The following is a 20,392-nucleotide window of genomic DNA, read 5'->3' as shown; positions in this document are numbered from 1 at the left end:
ACAGGGGATCTAAAAACAGGACAGTTCCATTCAAAATGGGACATATGGTCACATTAGTCATTAGTTACCTATAACTAGTGGTGGTGGTGGTGGGGGGGGGAGACAGACCACCCCAGTTGCCATCTTGGCAGGGACACTAGCAGTTCTCTGCTCCCCCCACGCCATGCTTATACCCTCCCCTCCCCACCCCACAACCTCACCTCCATCCCCACCCTTTAAATCTTCACCTTCATGAAAACTTTTCCAGCCTGCTGCTCACGCTGGCCTGGCTCCCCTCTGAAATCACTTCCAGGTCACTGGGCCAGGAAGTGACATCAGAGGGAAAGCCAACACTAGCACGAGCAGCAGGCCAGAGAAGCTGCTCACACTGGTGAAGATTTAAAGAGGTATGGGGGAAGGGAGGATGCAACTGTGGCATGGGGGCATGGAAGGGGTAGGAGGGTGGGGAAGGAATGGGATGGGGTGCCACTGCCCCGGGCGCCTCCTACCCTCACTATACCACTGCCTATAACTCCTGTTCAGAGGGATCTCAGTCCTCATAGTTACAATGATATTGTTGATCCCCGCAGGACATTATTTCCACATCCTTCCTATTGTAGTAAGCTGAGAGGTCTAGTAGCTACAATGGTGCTGGAAACAAAACTAACATCTTGCAGATTCTGAAACCTTCCGTTATAGTAAAGTGGTGTTGTGTATGAGATCTGGGGATCACATAGCTTCCATTTTTAATTTTGGGAGATTCCTGGAAGTAAGACATTTTTGAAAGGAAAGTTCATCTGAATTGCTGTCCTAGCTAAGGTCTTCCGAGTCCATTTTGTTCAGCTGTTGGCGCATTCATCTCAGGTCTATTCCTACCAGAGCCCATGCTTCTTCTTCTAAGAGAATCTGAACTACATCTCCCTGTATGCACTGGGGTAAAACCAGGATGTCCAAGTCTCTCCCTTTATATCTGAAGCTATATGGTCCTATTAATGAAGAACTAGTCAATCTGTGCTGCTCAAGGACTGCTGCTTCCAAGACCAGGTTGATCGTAACCATAACTCTGCTGGTCCCAGCATAGCCAATCAGATCAATTTCAGAACCACCTTTACCAAAAGAATCTCAAGACCAAAAAGAATCTCCAGACCAAAATGAGATATTTCTGTAACATTTCTAACTATTTCCTCTCTCTCTTTTTCAATACTATTCTTTTGTCTCCTGATACTGCGCTGAATCTTCCGGTGGGTTTTAGAATAAACTAGAGGCGGCTGACACACTCAGCTCACTGGCCATCTTCCCTTCTCAGTTTCTAATTGCAGAAACAGAGTGATTAAAAGTCTCAGGGACAGAATGTTTCTCTCAGCTGTAACTGTAAACATAGATTTACCCTCCCCTTTCTTCCAGGAAAAATAATATCTGAAAAAAAAAATCTCATTCCAAATAACCAACTCGAGTTGGCTTCCTTACTTCAGTCTTTGCTGGTGACATCAGCTTCATTTGCTCATTATTTTCAGTAACATAACTTTTTCCAACCCCATTCCAAAGTTTCATTTTAAGTGCACATTCTTAAGATTCAGCTCAATAGGGTGTTTTTTTTTTTCCTTTTCTTTTCTGAAATACACCAGAGTTTCTTTGGTTTCCTTCCTTTCTTCCTTTTTCTTTTTTACAGTGTGTGCGTGCGTGCTTAACTCAATTGTTTTATGAACTTCTTCAGGGAAGTAACCTCCAAGCCCTCTCCTTCATGGAGTAGACAGGCAGAGAAATACAAAGAGCCAAATCTTTCCCAGATAAATATGTAGAACGGTCTGGACGATCAAATGCCTGGACATATAGATAGAAGATTTTTCAAAGAAAAATATTTTAGACGTAATTTTTGAGACTGGACATTTTGCCACTGCCAACTTTGGATGACTAGTACCCTATGTCCAAGTTGGACTTAGACATTTCTTTTGATTATGCCCCTCCAAGTGTTCCTAACTTGGGAATTCCCATGCTCTTCCCCTGGCTAAGCCCCTTTTTTAAGATCCGTGCACTAGAATTTACACACACTATTTTATAGAATATGCTTAGAAAGTTGAACGCATAAATTCTAATTAATGCTAATAATTACTTGTTAATTGGCATTTATCGGTGCTGACTGGCTTCTTAAAAAATTAAGTTGCGTGCACAAATTGTCAATATGCACAGATTCGTGCATGCAACTTTGGTTGCAGTCTACAGAATCCCGGGGACTGTGTGTTAATTTTTTGCTATTAAAGCATCATAAGTGCAAAAACTTCCAACATAACGGACCCTTTTTTTTCATGTTGGTTTTCAATATACCGTATTTCATTATTTTAAATTTGAGTTTAGTTCTTAATTCTGGCACATGCTACAATGAAAAAAAATAAAAAAAGGAAACTAACAATGCATAGCGCGGGTTTTAGCAGCAGTAACTGCTCCGAATTCCTATGAGCGTCGGAGCAGTTACCACTGCTGCTGGTGCTAAAACTTGCACTATGTGTTTGTAAAACAGGGGGAAAATGTTGTTGCTATGTTTTGCTTCATAATGAAGCAAATTGCTCTGTTGTTTTTTTTGTGCGTGTGTGGGTTGGTTTGGTTTTTTTTTTTTGGGGGGGGGTGCATTTGCCATTGACAATTTGTCTATAACATGGATGTCCAGAAGAGGTTCTATTGTTATTTTGATTAAAATATACATCGTTGTCAATTTACACAATTACTGTGGAGATGAAAGAATATATTCTCAAATGCTAGTTTATAAACTTATATTCATCTATATACATAAAAATTATTGTAATAATTTAATCATAAGAAGAACTTTTTCACTGGTATGTTGATGGGAAAAGACTTTTTGCTTTGGAACTGTGCCAATTCCATAGTATTCTTTTCATTTTAAACTCTTAAATGCAGACAAATACCCAAAGTGAATATCATTCTCTATCCTTCTATGAAACTGGATATTTTTTTAGTCTGCTGTGAGGCTTTATCTCTCTAATTAGAGCTCTTGTTTCAAAGTCTAATATATTTTGCTTGGCAGTTTCCTTTCAAGGAGCCCCAGAGTGGTGGAAACACGGCAATCCCCCAAAGCAATTGAAGCCATCAACGATATCCCTTAAATCTGCCTGTGTTTGGCCACAATAAAACGGAATGCTAATTAGAAAAAATACTGATTTTTTTTTTTTTTTTTTTACCTAATCATTTGTAGTGAAATTTTTAGATATAGATTTGAAGGAGCCTCTAGATAACTGGACTTGTTGGGAACAAGAGAGAGGAAAGTTTTATAGGAATATTTTGGAGATTTGTGCAGGCGAGGAGTAGCTGGGATTTCTGAAGCTAGAGATTTAGGGCTCCTTTTATCAAGCCGCGCTAGTGGGGTTAACGCGTGCGACGTTTCATCACGCGCTAACCCCTGCGCTGGCCAAAAACTACCGCCTGCTCAAGAGGAGGCGGTAGTGGCTAGCGCAGCCGGCGGTTTAACGCACGCTATTACACGCGTTAAACCGCTAGTGCGGCTTGATAAAAGGAGCCCTTAATACGGATAATGAACTGTAAGGAAATTATAAGAATTCTGTATATGATCTATCTGACAAGAATAGGGGTATGGACATTTTGTGGGTGGATTTTTTGGGGAGTGAGGAGTTTACATTTTTAAAATAATACTTTGGCCCTCATTTACTAAGCCGCGGAAGAGGTTTCTATCATGACCTGGGGCGCTAAATGCTCCGACGCTCATAGGAATTATATGAGTGTCGAAGCAGCGTCAGAGCATTTAGCGCTCTGGGCCATGGTGTTTTGTTTTTTGCACCCTATTTGAAATAACCCAAATAGTGTATACTAGTGAAAAATTTGAATTTCAGTTTTGAAATGAAAAATAAAAACAAGCATTTTGGCACCATTTTCTTTGATTAATTTTGAAACAAACAAGCTTATTTCATTAAGTTTTTGGTTTTATTTCAAAGTGAATGCTCACACCAAACACGATTAAAGACAAAGTATAAGGAAGAGGCCTAAAATAATTAAATTAAAAGCAAAATAATTATTACATTATTTAAGAAGGTTGAAACTTTATAATAAATGTATACTAAGACTACCGGTAGTCTTCCACTGTTAGTATACATTTTTTAAAAAGTATCTGATAACCTAGGCAAACCTTTACCTATATGCCCTCCTACTGTTGCAGACAACTGAAGTTCCTAACCCCTATAGTTCCTTTCCTATCCCTCAGGTAGTAAGCATCTTCCCTCCCTATTCTTCCTCAAGTCCAGAACCTCCCTTTTTACCCCCTCCTCTAGTCCAGTGTTTCAACTCTTCATCCCCCTCTTTTACCCCCCATTCAGCACTTTAATTTCTCTCTCCCCCTCCCCCTCTTCCCAGGTAGCCAGCATCTTCCCTCTGCATCCTCCTTTGAGTCCAGCATTTCCCTGTTCCCTTCCCCCATCCAGTATCTCATTTCCCTTCTTCTCCCCTTCCTCCTCATTCTAGATCTAGCATCTCATCTCCATTTCCTTATCTCATCCCTTTCATTCTCTGTTCTCTCCCCTCCCAACCTCCCCCCCCCTTCCGGCCAGTTATAGTGTCCCATCTCTACCTCCTTACCTTATTCCAGTATCTATCATATTTTCTGTTGCACTTCTTCCAAGCTGTTTGGTGAACAATCTTTGTCAGCACAGGACCTTGCAATAGAGACCCTTGCTCAAGTGCTGACACCTCCCATCTTTCCCTCAATCAAGGATTTCATATTGGGAAGAAAGCAGGAAGTGGCAGGGAAAAGATGCAATAGCTGAGGCAGTGGGAAGAGGGGACCGGGGAGAGAAAGGGAAATTGGAAGACTAGAAAATACTTTTCTCAATCTGTTTTTGCTACAGATGTGAAACTAGTGCCAAAAGATAAATTGTGCAGAGACATCATGAAGGGGAGAGCGACAAATGAAGGATCTGGGCAGTGGCAATTTAGGAGTTGGGGATAGAGGATGGAATTGGAAATCTTCTCCCTCCATCACCTATGGTACCTAAAATTTAAAAATGATCTTGAACAGAAGTTACAACCTTAAAAACAAAAGGGGGTGGGGCCAACTTGCATAAGAACATAAGAAATGCCCCTGTCGGGTCAGACCGGAGGTCCATCGTGCCCGGCAGTCCGCTCACGCGTCGGCTCCTCAGGTCCAGGACCTGATAGTGCTCATACCCTAAAACTGTCATGCGCTTTTCGCTTATGTCCTGTAGAGTGACCTTCTATCTATACCCTGTAATCCCCTTCGCTTCCAGGAAGTCATCCAGTCCCATTTTGAAACCCAGTATTGTACTCTGTCCTATTACCTCATTTGGAAGCATGTTCCAGGTGTCCACCACCCTCTGAGTGAAGAAAAACTTCCTTGCATTCGTTTTGAATCTGTCCCCTCTCAGTTTTTCTGAATGACCTCTTGTTTTTGTTGTCCCCGCTAGTCTGAAGAATCTGTCCCTCTCCACCTTCTCTATGCCTTTCATGATTTTATACGTCTGTATCATGTCTCCTCTCAGTCTCCGCTTTTCCAGGGTAAAGAGCCCCAGTTTGTCTAACCTTTCGGAATATGAAAGGTTCTCCATTCCCCTTATCATCCTGGTTGCTCTCCTCTGGACCCTCTCAAGCATCGCCATGTCTTTCTTAAGGTACGGTGACCAGTATTGGACACAGTATTCCAGATGTGGTGGCACCATTGCTCGATACAATGGCAGGATAATTTCCTTCGTTCTTGTAGTGATATCTTTTTTGATAATGCCCAGCATTCTGTTTGCTTTCTTTGAGGCCGCTGCACATTGCGCCGCTGGCTTCATTGTTGTATCCACCAATACCCCCAGGTCTTTTTCTAGGGTGCCTTTCCCCAGCACCCTTCCTCCCATCGTATAGCTGTACATGGGGTTCCCTTTCCCCATGTGCAAGACCTTACATTTCTCCACATTGAAGCTCATCTGCCATCTTTTTGCCCATTCACACAGTTTGTTCAGGTCGCTCTGTAATTCTTTGCATTCCTCAACAGTTTCTACTCTGTTGGAGAGTTTTGTATCGTCCGCGAACTTGATAACTTCACACTTCGTGCCCGTTTCCAGAGCGTTAATGAATATATTGAACAGCAGTGGTCCCAGCACAGACCCCTGTGGGACACCACTCGTGACCCCTTTCCAGTCAGAGTAGTGTCCTTTTACTACTACCCTCTGCTTCCTATCTAATCTAATCTAATCTAAATCTTGGGTTTATATACCGCATCATCTCCACAGGTGGAGCTCGACACGGTTTACATGGATAGGAAGCAACGGAACTCCAGTGGGTTTATAAAAGTAAGTAAGAGAGGTTAGGTGTGATAATAATAGGGAGGGGACGGGTTACGTTTTGGAGAAGAGCCAAGTCTTCAGAAGCTTACGGAATGGTAGAAGGGGGCTCAAGTTGCGGAGAGGGGAAGGGAGACTATTCCAGAGTTGAGCGATTCTGAAGTGGAGGGAGGACCCGAGTTTACCGACGAGGGAGATACCCTTTGAGGAGGGGAAGGATAGTTTTAACTTTTGCGTGGATCTGGTGGAGAATGGATTTGAGGAATTCCAGGATAGAGGAATAAGAGGTGGAAGGATGCCGTGGAGCATCTTGAAGGTTAAGCAGGCACATTTAAAATGTACCCTGGAGATGACAGGAAGCCAGTGCAGCTTGGACAGGAGTGGAGAGGCATGGTCAAATTTGCTTTTTGAGAAGATGAGTTTGGCCGCGGTGTTCTGGATTAATTGGAGTCTGTGGAGGCTTTTCTTTGTTAAGCTAAGGTAGATGGAATTGCAATAGTCCAATCTGGAGAGGATGATGGACTGTACGAGTACTGCAAAGTGTTTTTGGTGGAAGCAGGACCTCACTTTCCTCAGCATGTGAAGGCTGTGAAAGCATGTTTTTATCAGGGAGTTGAGGTGGTCGTTGAAGGATAGCGAGGAATCTATGGTGATGCCCAGAACTTTGCTAGAGAACTCTAGTTGTAGGGAGGTGCCTGTGGGCAGTGGGATGGAGGTGGGTATCTGCCAGCCAATTTTGGATCCATCTGTGGATGTCCCCTTCCACCCCGTGGTTCCACAGTTTCTTCAGCAGGCGCTCATGGGGTACCTTGTCAAAGGCTTTTTGGAAATCCAGATATACTATGTCAATGGGGTTACCTTGGTCCAAATGTTTGCTTATCCCCTCAAAGAAATGCAGTAGATTCGTTTGGCACGATCGTCCTTTACAGAAACCATGCTGGCTTGTTCTCATCAGGTTGTTTTTTTCTATGTGCTCATTGATACCTTCCCTGATCAATGATTCGACCATCTTCCCCGGAACTGAGGTCAAGCTCACTGGTCTATAGTTCCCTGGGTCGCCTCTCGATCCTTTTTTGAAGATTGGTGTAACATTTGCTATCCTCCAGTCTTCCGGATACAACCCTAACCACCTTTCTGGGAGGGCTGCATGGGTCATGCTGGTCTTTATCTTCATCATTTACTAAGCTACTATACTGAGTGCCCTAATGGAAAAAGTGATATGCTCCATGTGCCTTATTTTGTTCTTTCTAGTTTCTTGACTCATTTACATTTTTCTTCTTTTCCAGGAGAATGTTTCCAGCTATGAGGGTGAAAATAACTGGCCTGGACCCGCATCAGCAATACTACATAGCGATGGATATTGTACCTGTAGATAACAAGAGATATAGGTAAGTCTGTGTGTTACTAAGATCTGGGCAGCAGTCCATACAACTAAAAATATACACGTGCGATTATACTAGGGGGGTACTGAAAAGTTTTCAGCCCAACCAAGACCAGAATATGATTCAATCAATGATCTGAACAATGTCAAAAAACATAGAATTTAGTTTCTGTGAATTGGCATTTAGTGAAATAAGATAACACTCTTTTCAGCTACAGCGGCAAAATAATGCTAAGAATTTAGGGAGTGGGTTGGTTGGGCTGAGAACTTTTCAGCACCCCCCTAATATTATGTATGCTACAGTTAATATGTGGAATTTGTAAAACAGCTACTGTATTTAACATGTGTAGGGCCGTGTAATGTCGAAACCTGCTAGTGTTCTAAAATGACTACCTTAGGGCTCTAGTTATTAACGTGGGCCACTATTAAGATGTCTTGTTTTCTTGTTAACTCTAGTTATTAGAACCTAGATCTAATTGCATCAAATGGGACCTGTGCTAAAATAGACCGCGTTAGTAGTGAAATGACATGTCTTAACGGAAGCCCACATTGGTAACTATGCCCTAAATCTTGAACACAGCTGGGAGCTGATTTTAGCAAACAACAAACGGGGGGTATTTTTTTGTATATTCGCTCACCTTAGATCATGTTCCAGAAATTTGACTCGGGTTCTTTCCTTCAGGGCCTCCGTGGAATGGGCCCCAAAATTTGATATAAGAGAAGCAAAATATACACCAATTTGTACTCCCAGGCTATGTCCAAGCCCTTGACTTAAAACAATAAGGTTACTTTAGAAACCTTGCACAGTATTTGTACATCTGAATAGTGGCCATCTTACAAAAGCTGTTTCTTGCACTTTTGTAGCTATGGTATGCATTACATGGAAGGGGCCATGTACTAAGAATAGTTTGAGCAAAACTGAAATATATGCATGTATTTCTTATTTTGCAAGGCAATACATGTATACTTCATAAATATACCTATCGGCATTTACACCTGCTTTGAGTCAGGTGAAAGTATCAACTAACTACCTGCATAGACTTGAGATTTGGATGAGTGATTGAGGGGCAATTGCATTCACCTCACTTTTGTTTAAAACCATATTTCCATTTTGGTGGGCCAGTTTATGTTTAGGTTACAAGTACGAAAAGATGAATGCTGATATGTTGGGGCATAGTAAATTATTTAAATTGGTTTGGGGCCCGTTGACATCCTTTGTTACTTCAACATAGTTGTCTTTGTTTAAATTTTTTGTTTATTTTTATACATATCCAGGACGGGGTAGGTGGGTGGGGGGATATCTTTCTGGTTTATTTCTTGATTAAATTGTTGGATGGGGGGAGGGATATTTTTTCGGCATCGTTATTGATGGAATTTAAGTGCTTATGTTGATTATTAATGTCTGTATAATTTTTGGCACTTTGTATTAGTTTTGAAAATTAATAGATTTTTTTTTTAACCCATATCAACAATAACCCCAAAGTATGAATTATGTAGCTGAACTCCTTAATTGGAACTTCTTAGATGTCACTTTTTTGAAATCTGGTGTCACTTACATGCCCAAGTCACAAAATCTATTATATCCACATGTAAGTGCCACTACTTACCTGTTCAAAGCTCAGAGTGAGGCTGCTCGTTATTTGAATGTGTTTCTCTTGAATCAGGGTTCCTTGAATCCTGTTCTCGAGGTCCACAACCCATCCTGGCTTTCAGGATTTCCACAAGGAATATGTATGAGACCTATTTGCATTTGCTGGTAGATGTATGCATTTTCACCGTGGAAATCCTGAAAACTAAGCTGAGTTGTGGACCTCGAGGACTGGATTTGTTCCCACTATGGGGGGTAATTTTATTACTGGGCACCCACATTTAAGTGCCATGTGTGCACATACATGTTCAGTTCATGCTCCAGTAGGAACAAAACAGCTAAGTGCTATTCTATAAGGGGCCATATAAGAGATATAGTAGATAAATGTGAACAGATTGTTCATATGGGCAGAGCATGGGCTGTGGTGCCACTTCCACTCAGGCACTGGTTCTATAAAAGATGTCTGAAGTTAGGTGCCGATCTAGGAGCAGTTAATTGAAAATTGCAATTACATAGCAATTAAAAACCAATTAATTAGATTGTAGGTGCCTAATTTGGTAGATGCCTACAACTTCCAGGTAGGTACCTGGATCAAGGTGCCTACCAGAAAGTAGGCGTGCTTGGGCACGTTTTGCATCTAGGCGCCTAAATTGGAGTTAGAAGCTGGTATCTAGGCCAAGAAAACCCTGGGATCAAGAGGGGGTGCCTAAGGCTTTGATGCCTACTGGTGCCTAAGCTCAATTTAGGGGCTGCTAAGAGTGATTCTATAAATGGTGCCTAATTCGAGATTGACAGCCGCTGTGCTGCTCGGTGGCTATGTTTTAGGTGCCATTTATAAAATCAGGGCCTCAATGCTTCCTGAATATGCTAAGATACGCATTTAGGCACACCTGCAGCTTCATGAGAGCTATGGCTACGGTAACTGTGGGCACCTAGATTTTAGATGGTCTGATGCCAGGTTGCACTAGTATTTGATAATGGAATCCAAATGCCCAGATGCCACAATAGAATAGGCTTTCACCATGTGGTATTGGGGCATTTAAAAGGAGGCACCCAGTTATAGAATGAACCCCTTGTACAAGTCGCAAAAGGCATGTGGGTCAATATTCAAATGCAGCAATCAAAGTTTTTCTTTACAGTTCCAGCCATGGCATTTCAATGTATTACATGTATTTAGTACTGCTATCTTTATGGCAGAAGGTTTTGAATATATATGGATGCTACCGACTGGCACTGGCTTTATGAACAGTGTGATGTTCAGCCACTTTTTGTATGATGGCGTAGCTTAATGTAGGCATAGCTATAAGGCTAGCTGCTGAAATCTCTGGCTATCTGTAGAGTTAGGTGGAATGCCCTCACTCCATCCTTGTTCTGCCCTGGCATCATCTGGATAGCTTAATGTTTTTCATGCTACCATATTCAGTGAGCTTTTTGTACAATACCTTGCAAATTTTCAATATCCTGGCTTGTATGTCCCTTTTTCTACCTAGATAACCTATGACAAAATGTAGTAAGGTTTTGCAGTTACCATGTGTCAATTGCTAAAATTAACATGCAGTAGCTGTAAAACTTCTGCGTCAATTGTTGGGGATGTTCCCAGCAGTTTTGGGAGGGCTGCCATGCAGTTAACACAGAAAAATTTGCTACTGCACGCTAACTGCATGACAGATAATGTTTGATACAATTAGCTAAGCCTGTTGAGGTGGCATTAATTCTCTCCATTATAGCTCCATATTAACTGTAAGGTGAAGCCCCCTCCGATCCCCACCCATTCCATGCTCCACAATAGTATTTTCCATGCTAACACAGGAATTAGAATGTACTAATGGGTAACACACTAGGTCCGGTTTGGTGAAGGACAATTCTATAACATTGTGCCTTTTGTAAGTGCTTAGAAGACATATATGTGGCATCAGTTCCATAAAGAAAAATAGATGTCTAACTTTCTTATATAGAATACTAGCATAACAAGTAAAACGTGGGCTTATAATTTAGGTGCACTTACATCAGCCACAGAGATGGTGTAAAAGCCAGGGCTACTCAACCGTGGTCCTTGAGGTCCACAACCAGGCAGTTGCGTACCTAGCATGTGTGACACCCGGGGCCCATCATTTTTTGGCACCCCCCCCATCTGTACGAAAAACATGATTTTTAGTAACAAGCCACACGTCACATATGAGTACCTAGGAAAAGGCAGCATCTTACATACTGCAGTGAGAAGTACAACAGCAATACACCCATTGTAAAACTAAACAAGCCAGACTAATACAGATCAATCCTACACCGTCAATCCTAACAGAAAACCATGCCTTTCGAATACACAGAACACATAAAACACCTTCGCCTAGTATGGAATAAGTAATCACAAACTTACCCCTCCCCCTTTTACAAAACTGTAGTGTGGATTTTAGCCACGGTGGTAACAGCTCTGATGCTCATAGAATTCTGAGCATCAGAGCTGCTACCACCACAGTTGGCGCTAAAAAACGTTCCGCAGTTTTGTAAAAGGGGGGATAAAATAGAAATACATAGACAAAGGTTAAATTGAACCAGCAAGAAGCTGGACTCTGCATATAATGCAATACCACCGAAACAGTGACACATGTCTCCTAAAGCAATAAATAAATAGAAAATTTTTGTTCTACCTTTGTCTTCTCTGGTTTCTGCTTTCCTCATCTTCTTGTTACTCTCTTCCTTCCATCCACTGTCTGCCATCTCTCTGCCACTATATGGCATCTTCTCTCCTTCTATGCCCCTTCCAGAAACTGTATGCCTCCCCCTTCCATCTCTCCTTTCACCCCATTGGTCTGGTATCTGTCTCCTCTCCTTCCCCCCTGCTCTGGCATCTCTCCGCTCCCTTCCTCCTGTTCTTCCCTGGTCTTCCTTCTCAATTTATTTTCTGCCTTTGTCTAAATTCTTTTTTACTATTCAGTCCTCAATTTCCCTCTTTCACTGTGTCTACCTATAGCTTTCCACCTCTTTCCCTCACTCCTTCCAGTAACTAACTCTATCCTCTTCCCTCAGTCCTGCATGTGCCCTTTTTTTCTTTCTCCTCCCCACTTCCTTCCAGCATCTGCTCCCCCTTTCCTCTCACACTTCCATTCAGCAGCTGTTCTTCCTCTCCCCCACACTTCCATTCAGTGTCTGTTTCCCTCTCTCTACCCCTTCCATCTACTGTTCACCCTCTATCTCGCCCCTTCCATTCACTGCCCTCTGTACTCTTTCTATCCAGTGTGCATCCTCTCTCTCTCTCTCTCTCTCTCTTCCATATGGTATCTTCCCTCTTTCTATGCTCCTTCCATAAACTATCTATCCCGTGCCTCTTCTCTCCTTTGTACATGATTGATTTCAACTCTGTCACCTCTCCGTTTTTCTCTCTCTATGCTCCCCTATGCTCTGGCATCTCTCTCTTCTCCTTTCTTTCCTTCCCACCTCACAGTCTGGCATCATACCTTCCCTGATTCCCTGCATCTCTATCCTTTCCTTTTCTTCCATCTCTCCCTCCCCCTCCATGTTCTGACATCTCCTCCTTCCTTTTCCCCTTCCTTTTCCCTTGATCTGGCATACCTTCCTCCTTCCCTCCATGCCCTGGCGTCTCTTCTTCCCTTTAAGCCCTGGCATCTCCTTTCATTCCCTCCACTTGGGTAGAGCAACACTCTCCCCAATTCTCTTCCCCTCTGCTCCCTTTTCTCCTTCTGTTACCCAAGGCCTGGTGTCCTGAACTTCTTCGGGCAGCAGCAGCATTCACAATTCACTGCTGTTGCCGGCTTCAGGCCTTCCTCTCTGTCGGGTCCTGTCTTCATGAAAACAGGAAGTAGGTAGGACCTGGCAGAGAGGAAGGCCTGAAGACGACAACAGCAGCAAATTGTAAACGCTGCTGCTGCCCGAAGAAGATAATGGCACCAGGCCTTGGAGCACCCGAGGCAGACCGCTTCTCTCCCCTCCCAGCCGAACCGCCGCTGACCCTCCTATCTCTCCCTCCCCCAAGTGAACCTTTCCGACCCTCCCAGCGAGAGCAGCAAACCTCCCTCCAGTAGCATCGGCTGCTTCGCGGCTTTCTCCTCCCTCTGCCGCGTCACTGATGACGTCATCAGTGATGCTGCACCGGCAGGAGAAAGTTGTGAAGCAGCCGACGCTACTGGAGGGAGGTTTACTGCTCTCGCTGGGAGGGTTGGAAAAGTTCACTTGGGGGGAGAGATGACGTCATCAGCGACGCTGCACCGGCAGGAGAAAGCCGCGAAGCAGCCGACGCTACTGGAGGTTAGGTTTACTGCTCTCGCTGGGAGGGTGGGAGCGCGATAGGGACTGGGCTGGTGTGCACCCCCTCTAAGGCTGCACCCGGGGCGGTTCTCCCCCCCCCCCCTTGGTACGCCACTGCAACCAGATCATGTTTTCAGGATATCCACAATGAATGTTATTTCACTGATTTTGACTTCACCCAATTGTTATACGCCTTTGTTCTATTCCGCCTGGACTATTACAATGGTCTTTACACCTGTCTTACCGGCCAAAGAGCAGAACCGTCTACAAAGAGTCCAAAAAAACCTTGGCCCTTTTGACCATATCTCCCCAGCACTGATCCAGATCCACTGGCTCCCAATACAACAATGCAATATATTCAAACAACTAGTATTAGCGTTTAAACGCGTCCACTACATGACACCTGATTATGTAGTGAAGAAACTCCCAATATACCACTCTCAGCGGTCCCTCCATTCGCAACAGGAATTCAGACTTTCCAAGCCTCCACCGGGAGACAGCCCTAAAATGATCATATTCCTATAGCATACCCAAATTATGGAATCAACTCTCTCCTGCCATTAGGGCAATTGGTAATCTACTGACCTTCCGGAAAGCATTAAAGACATGTCTTTTCATGGACTGGATCAATTCTGGTCTCAAACTTTGACAGACCTTGCTTCAACGTACCTTACCTCAGATCAGCTGTGCCTACTAACCAGTTCTACTACCGTTCACTGCAGATACCGTTCACCATATCTGGTGAAAGACGTAGGAAGACTTGAGGCGGTTCAGAGGAGGGCGACGAAAATGATAGGAGGCTTGCGCCAGAAGACGTATGAGGAGAGACTGGAAGCCCTGAATATGTATACCCTAGAGGAAAGGAGAGACAGGGGAGATATGATTCAGACATTCAAATACTTGAAGGGTATTAACGTAGAACAAAATCTTTTCCAGAGAAAGGAAAATGGTAAAACCAGAGGACATAATTTGAGGTTGAGGGGTGGTAGATTCAGGGGCAATGTTAGGAAATTCTACTTTACGGAGAGGGTAGTGGATGCCTGGAATGCGCTCCCGAGAGAGGTGGTGGAGAGTAAAACTGTGACTGAGTTCAAAGAAGCGTGGGATGAACACAGAAGATTTAGAATCAGAAAATAATATTAAATATTGAACTAGGCCAGTTACTGGGCAGACTTGCACGGTCTGTGTCTGTGTATGGCCGTTTGGTGGAGGATGGGCAGGGGAGGGCTTCAATGGCTGGGAGGGTGTAGATGGGCTGAAGTAAGTCTTAACAGAGATTTTGGCAGTTGGAACCCAAGCACAGTACCGGATAAAGCTTTGGAGTCTTGCCCAGAAATAGCTAAGAAGAAAAATTAAAAAAAAAATAAATAAATTTAAATTGAATCAGGTTGGGCAGACTGGATGGACCATTTGGGTCTTTATCTGCCGTCATCTACTATGTTACCCATCCGTGACTCTATGATTTATTTTCTTAGATTCTGCAAAGCATGTGTTCTTAGTCACATTCTCTATAAGTTGTAAGTTATTGGTTCTATAGCTTTGGGTTTTGGTCCTTTAGCATGTTATTGACACTGTAATGTATCTATCTCTGTTCCTGAAAACTTGTAACCCATTCTGGGCTCCTGGGGAGGACAGGCTATAAAAATGAATAAATAAATAAATGAGAGAGATTTGCATACCAAGAAGGCAAATCTCACACATCATCACACCATATACTTCGTCATTAACGCCCAGATTCTATAAACTTGCATGCCCAAATTTATGCCTAGCACCCAAATTTCAGCACACAAGCAATAGCATGGGGCAATCCAAGCCAATTAATGGCCTAAATTGTTGTTAATTGATATCAATTAGAATGTGCATGTACAGCAGCCCTTAGTTGCTGTTATAGAATTTGTGTGCGCCAATTCCATCGTGTGCAATTTCTAGGGTGTTCGGGAGGGGCATGGGTAGGTCAAGAGTGTGTCTAAGATGATTTGCACATAGGTTATAGAATACCAGCAATTATGCGCCTAACTGCCAACAGTTAGGCACTTGGAGGGCCATTTTGGATAGTGTGCCCAAGTCTGATTTTGAACGTTTCCCATAAGATGTCCAAAAGTTGGGACAGAGAAACATCCATTTTCGAAACCGCTAGACATCCAAATTTCTTTTCTTTTTTTTTTTTTTAAAACAAAAATCACCTACTTAGCTGCCTTGGCTGTCAGGACAACCAACCTTAGGATGTCTAAATTTTTTGGCCATTTTTGACCATAAAAACGTCCAAATTCAGAATGTCCAAATCCAGACCATTTGGACGTGGGAGAGGCTAGCACTGTAATGGACTGGCTACAAAGACTTTAGCAGCGATTCTGCTTTATTGCAGCGTCATTTTGTGTTCTCATTTGTTCTAACAGTGTGCCAGGAGGCGAAACCTTGTAATACTAACTGCAAGTTACATCTTTTTTTGCTTGATTTCATGTCATTTGGCGTCATCTACTGGGCTACTTTTTACAAGCCTGAAGAAAGCCATTGTGGCCGAAACAGGGACCGTGTTGGGGCCCAGTATATGTTTTATTACAAGGGACTTTATTTGCCTGCCACATTTTATTTATTTATATATCTGTGTGATTTTAATTGAAGTTTGTTTGACATTTTAAATAAACGTATTTGTCCACACAGTGGTTTGACCTGTGTCCCTTCCCCACTTCTTTTTTTGTTCCTTTAGTGAGGTTGCTTTTTTCCTTTGTATTGTATGATGCAAGGACATCCCAACAAAGCAGTGGGGCACCTTAGAGAGCATTGCTATGAATTTCACAGAAAGGGTGACAGAAGTACATCTCACCATATCCCCTTTATAATGTATGGGCAGCCCTCCAAAACTCCCCCAAAACATTCCCACCTGTTTACCAGTCCAATATTCCTTATGGCTGCAGGTGGAACCCATATGGCAGTAAAGTAGGGTTTTAGTGGGCTCACACTTTCTACCATAAATGTAGTAGTTAGAGTGGCTTATGGGCCTGGGTCCTCCTCTCAATGGCTCAGTATCCCACCCATTGGTCTACTTAAGACACTTGTGTGATGCACTATTAGGATTTCCCATACCAGGTGCTGCAGTTCTAGAGACAGGTATGCACTCCCCCCATATCCAGCTTTTTCGTTACCCAGTCAAAGAAGCTGATTAGATTGGATTGGCAGGACCTTCCCTTTGTAAATCCATGTTGTTGGGGGATCTCATAGATTCTCATCGTGTCTAATTTGTGTTTGATTGTGTTTCCATAAGTTTACTCACCATCGATGTGAGACTCACCGGTCTGTAATTCGCGGCCTCCGTCCTGCATCCCTTTTTGTGGAGTGGAATGACGTTAGCTGTTTTCCAGTCCAATGGACTCTTCCTGTACTTAGGGAAAGATTGAAGAGCGCGGATAACGGCTCCGCCAGGACATCTCTCAACTCCCTAAGCACCCTGGGATGTAGTTTGTCTGATCCCATGGCTTTGTTCACTTTGAGCCTTGATAGTTCATAGTAGACGCTGCTGGACGTAATCTCAAAATTTCGAAACAGGTCTTCCGAGCTTTCCCTTGTCTGCAACTGTGGACCAGATCCCGGCACCTCGCAGGTAAAGAATGAGCAGAAATATTCATTTAGTAATTCGGCTTTATCGGAGTCCGATTCTACATAGTTCCCGTCTGGTGTTCCTTTTTCTGTCATTAATATACCTGAAGAAGGATTTATCCCCCTTTTTAATGTTCTTTGCTAGATTCTCTTCCATCCGGAGTTTGGCCTTTCTGACTGCTGTTTGACAGCTCTAGACTTGGCCTGATAGTCTTCTTTAGTTTCTCATTTTCCTGATTGTTTGCAGGAGATAAATGCTCTTTTCTTCTTTTTTACGAGGTCCGAGATCTCCACAGAGAACCACTGAGGTTTATTGTTTCTCCGCCGTTTACTTACTGTTTTTATATAGAGGTTGGTAGCTTTGTGTAGGGTAGATTTCAGAGCTGACCACATTACCTCTACATCATCTTTTCTGGCTTGGTTTTGCAGTGCCCTATAGGCGAAATCTCCCATGATTTTGGAGTTAGTGCCCTTAAAGTTGAGGACCTTTGTTGATGTGTTGGATCTAGTGAAAACTTTTCTGAGGTGAAACCATACCATGTTGTGGTCACTGGAGGCCAACGTATCGCCTACCAAAACCTCTGTAACACTTTCTCCGTTGGTGAGTACCAGGTCCAGTATTGCCTGATCCCTAGTAGGCTCCAATACCATCTGTCTGAGTCGTGCTCCCTTTATGGAGGTAAGTAGCCTTCTGCTGCCGCTGGTCATAGCGGAAAGTTTGTTCTAATCTGCATCAGGCATATTGAAGTCCCCTAACAACACCGTGTCTCCACGCAGAGTGATGGTCTCTATGTCTTTGATTAATTCTATATCTATGTCTTCCTGTTGTCTTGGAGATCTGTATACTACACCAAGATACAGGCATTTGTCGTTCCCCCTGGCCAGGTTCACCCAAAGGGATTCCCCGGTGTACTTGACATCTGCGATTCTGGTAACTTTGATGCCCTCTTTAGTGTATAGTGCTACCCCTCCTCCTGTTTTGCCATCTCTGTTTCAACAAAGTAAGTTGTATCCCAGTATAGCCATATCCCACCCATGGGAATCCGTGAACCAGGTCTCGGATATTGCTACCACATCTAGGTCGGCATTCCTCATTTCCATCTCTAATTCCAGAATTTTATTGCCTAAACTGTGGGCATTGACGTACATAACCCTCCATACTTTATGTTTGCTGGGTCTCCGTGGAGATTTTCCCGCCTGAGTTAGTGTGACTCCTACAGTACTGTCTTCCTCCCTCTCAGTTTGCTCCGCTGTGTCCACTCCTTTTCCGCTCCTCTCTCTGCTTTCTCCGCTCTACTCCCTGCTAGTTCTCTCTCTACTTCCTCCGCTCTCTGCTCTGCCACGTGCTCCGGGCTTTGCTAGGCTCAGCTCCTCCTATCTCCCTTCGGCTGGCCAAAGCGCTATCCCCAATGGACCCTTCGCCATTGGTTCCTCCCCTTGTATGGGGGAGTTCGGCTGGTGACGTCGGGGGGTAGGCAGAGTTATTTCTCGCCTCTTCCCCTCTCCGGGTCTTGTCTGCCTCCCTCTCTGTTTGCTCCGCTCTGTCCGCTCCTCTTTCCGCTCCTCTCTCCGCTTTCTCCGCCTCCCTCTCTGCTTGCTCCGCTCTGTCTGCTCCTCTCTCCGCTTTCTCCGTTCTGTCTGCCTCCCTCTCTGCTTGCTCTGCTCTGTCCACTCCTCTTTCCACTCATCTCTCCGCTTTCTCCACTCTACTCCCTGCTAGTTCCCTCTCTACTTCCTCTGCTCTCTGTTCTGCCACATGCTCCGGGCTTTGCTAGGCTCAGCTCCTCCTATCTCCCTTTCTACTGGCCTAAGCGCTATCCCCAATGAATGAGATGGGGACATTGCTCTGCTCTACCTTTTCTTTGCTGCACTAGAACTGAAACATCTTAGCGTACGCTGAAACTGTTGTCAGATTTTTTGCTTTAAACAGAGTAGCAATGACTACTTCTGAGCAGGGCCGTATTAAGGGTAGGCCCAGTAGGCAAGTGCCTTGGGCCTGAAAATATCAGGGGGCCCAGCTAGTTTGGTCCTATGACCAGGTCTGGTGTTGGGGGAGGGTAAACAGGTCAGCTGCCCTGGGCCCCACTGTTCAGGCATCTCTTCCCTTTGTTCAGCCAACTCCCTCACTTCCCCTCACCTTCGCGGCGCTTTCCCAAATCAGTTTTCTCTCGCAGAGGGGCCCTGATGCAGCAGCCATTCTCACTAGTTGCACACACATGGCTGCCCCAAAGCTTGTCCTCTGATGCGATTCAGTAAAAATTGGATGTTGCATCAGAGGAGGTGGTTTGGGGCATCTGCGTGCAACTAGTGAGAACGGATTCCCCGTCAGGGTTCATCTGAGAGAGAGAACTCTGGTTTTGGAAAGTGTCTGCGAAGGTGAGGGGAAGGGAGGGAAATGGCCCGATAAGGGGAAGAGGTTGATTGGCGCTTTTGGTTTATTGTGTGGAGAAAGAGGGGACAGACACTGAATGGAAGTGGGGGTGAGAGGGGAGCAAGCGCTGGAAGGAAGTGGGGAGGAGAGAGAAAAAAGGGCGCATGCTGGATTAGGGGAAGAGTTAGATACTGGAAGGGGTGAGGGAAAGAAGTGGCAAGCTGTGGGTAGACACAATGAAAGAGGGAACTTGAGGACTGAATAGTATGAAAGAATTTAGACAGAGGCAAACAATAAATTGAGAAGGAAGATCAGGGAAGAAAAGGAAGAAGGGAGTGGAGAGAGAGATGCCAGAGCATGGGGGGAAGGGAAGAGAGATACCAGATCTGAGGGGAGGAAAGGAGGAGAGAGATATATACTAAAATCTGCTAGGAGGGAGGGAGGAATGGAAGGGAAGAAGACAAATGCCACACCATGGGGGGAATGGAGGGAAGTAGATGGATGCCAGACCAATTGGGGGGGGGGATAAAAAGATGTAAGGGAGAGACAGTTTCAGGAAGAGGTATAGAAAGAGAGCATATGCCATATGGAAGAGATAGAGAGACGGCAGACAGTGGATGGAAGGAAGAGAATAATGAGAAGATGAGGAAAGCAGAAACCAGACAACCAAAGTAGAAAAATAATTCATATTTATTTTTGCTTTAGGATAAAGTATTATTGTAGCTGTGTTGATAAACATTTATACATAGAAAATGGAAATAAGGTAATCCTTTTTATTGGACTAATTTTAATACATTTTTTTACTAATTCAGAGATAAAAACTCCCTTCCTCAGGTCAGGACAGGGATACCGTAACAGCAATATAGTTTACTGACCTGAAGAAAGAGGTTTTAACCTCTGAAAGCTAATTGAGAAAT

The 20,392-nt window shown here is 43.9% G+C and overlaps 1 protein-coding gene across 1 annotated transcript in view; it reads left to right on the top strand.

The window, feature by feature from the left end:
- TBX15 (T-box transcription factor 15) overlaps nucleotides 1-20,392 on the top strand; it is a 216,666-nt gene that overhangs the window by 100,396 nt on the left and 95,878 nt on the right. Inside the window, exon 3 of the mRNA XM_033940178.1 lies at nucleotides 7,568-7,669. Within this exon, the coding sequence (XP_033796069.1) occupies nucleotides 7,568-7,669 (102 nt within the window). The remainder of the gene's footprint in view (nucleotides 1-7,567; nucleotides 7,670-20,392) is intronic.

The sequence above is a fragment of the Geotrypetes seraphini genome, chromosome 4, assembly GCF_902459505.1.
Source record: "Geotrypetes seraphini chromosome 4, aGeoSer1.1, whole genome shotgun sequence".
In the NCBI taxonomy this organism is placed as follows: Eukaryota; Metazoa; Chordata; class Amphibia; order Gymnophiona; family Dermophiidae; genus Geotrypetes; species Geotrypetes seraphini.
The sequence above is the reverse complement of the archived record's forward strand: the minus strand, read 5'-3'. Positions and strand labels throughout refer to the sequence as shown.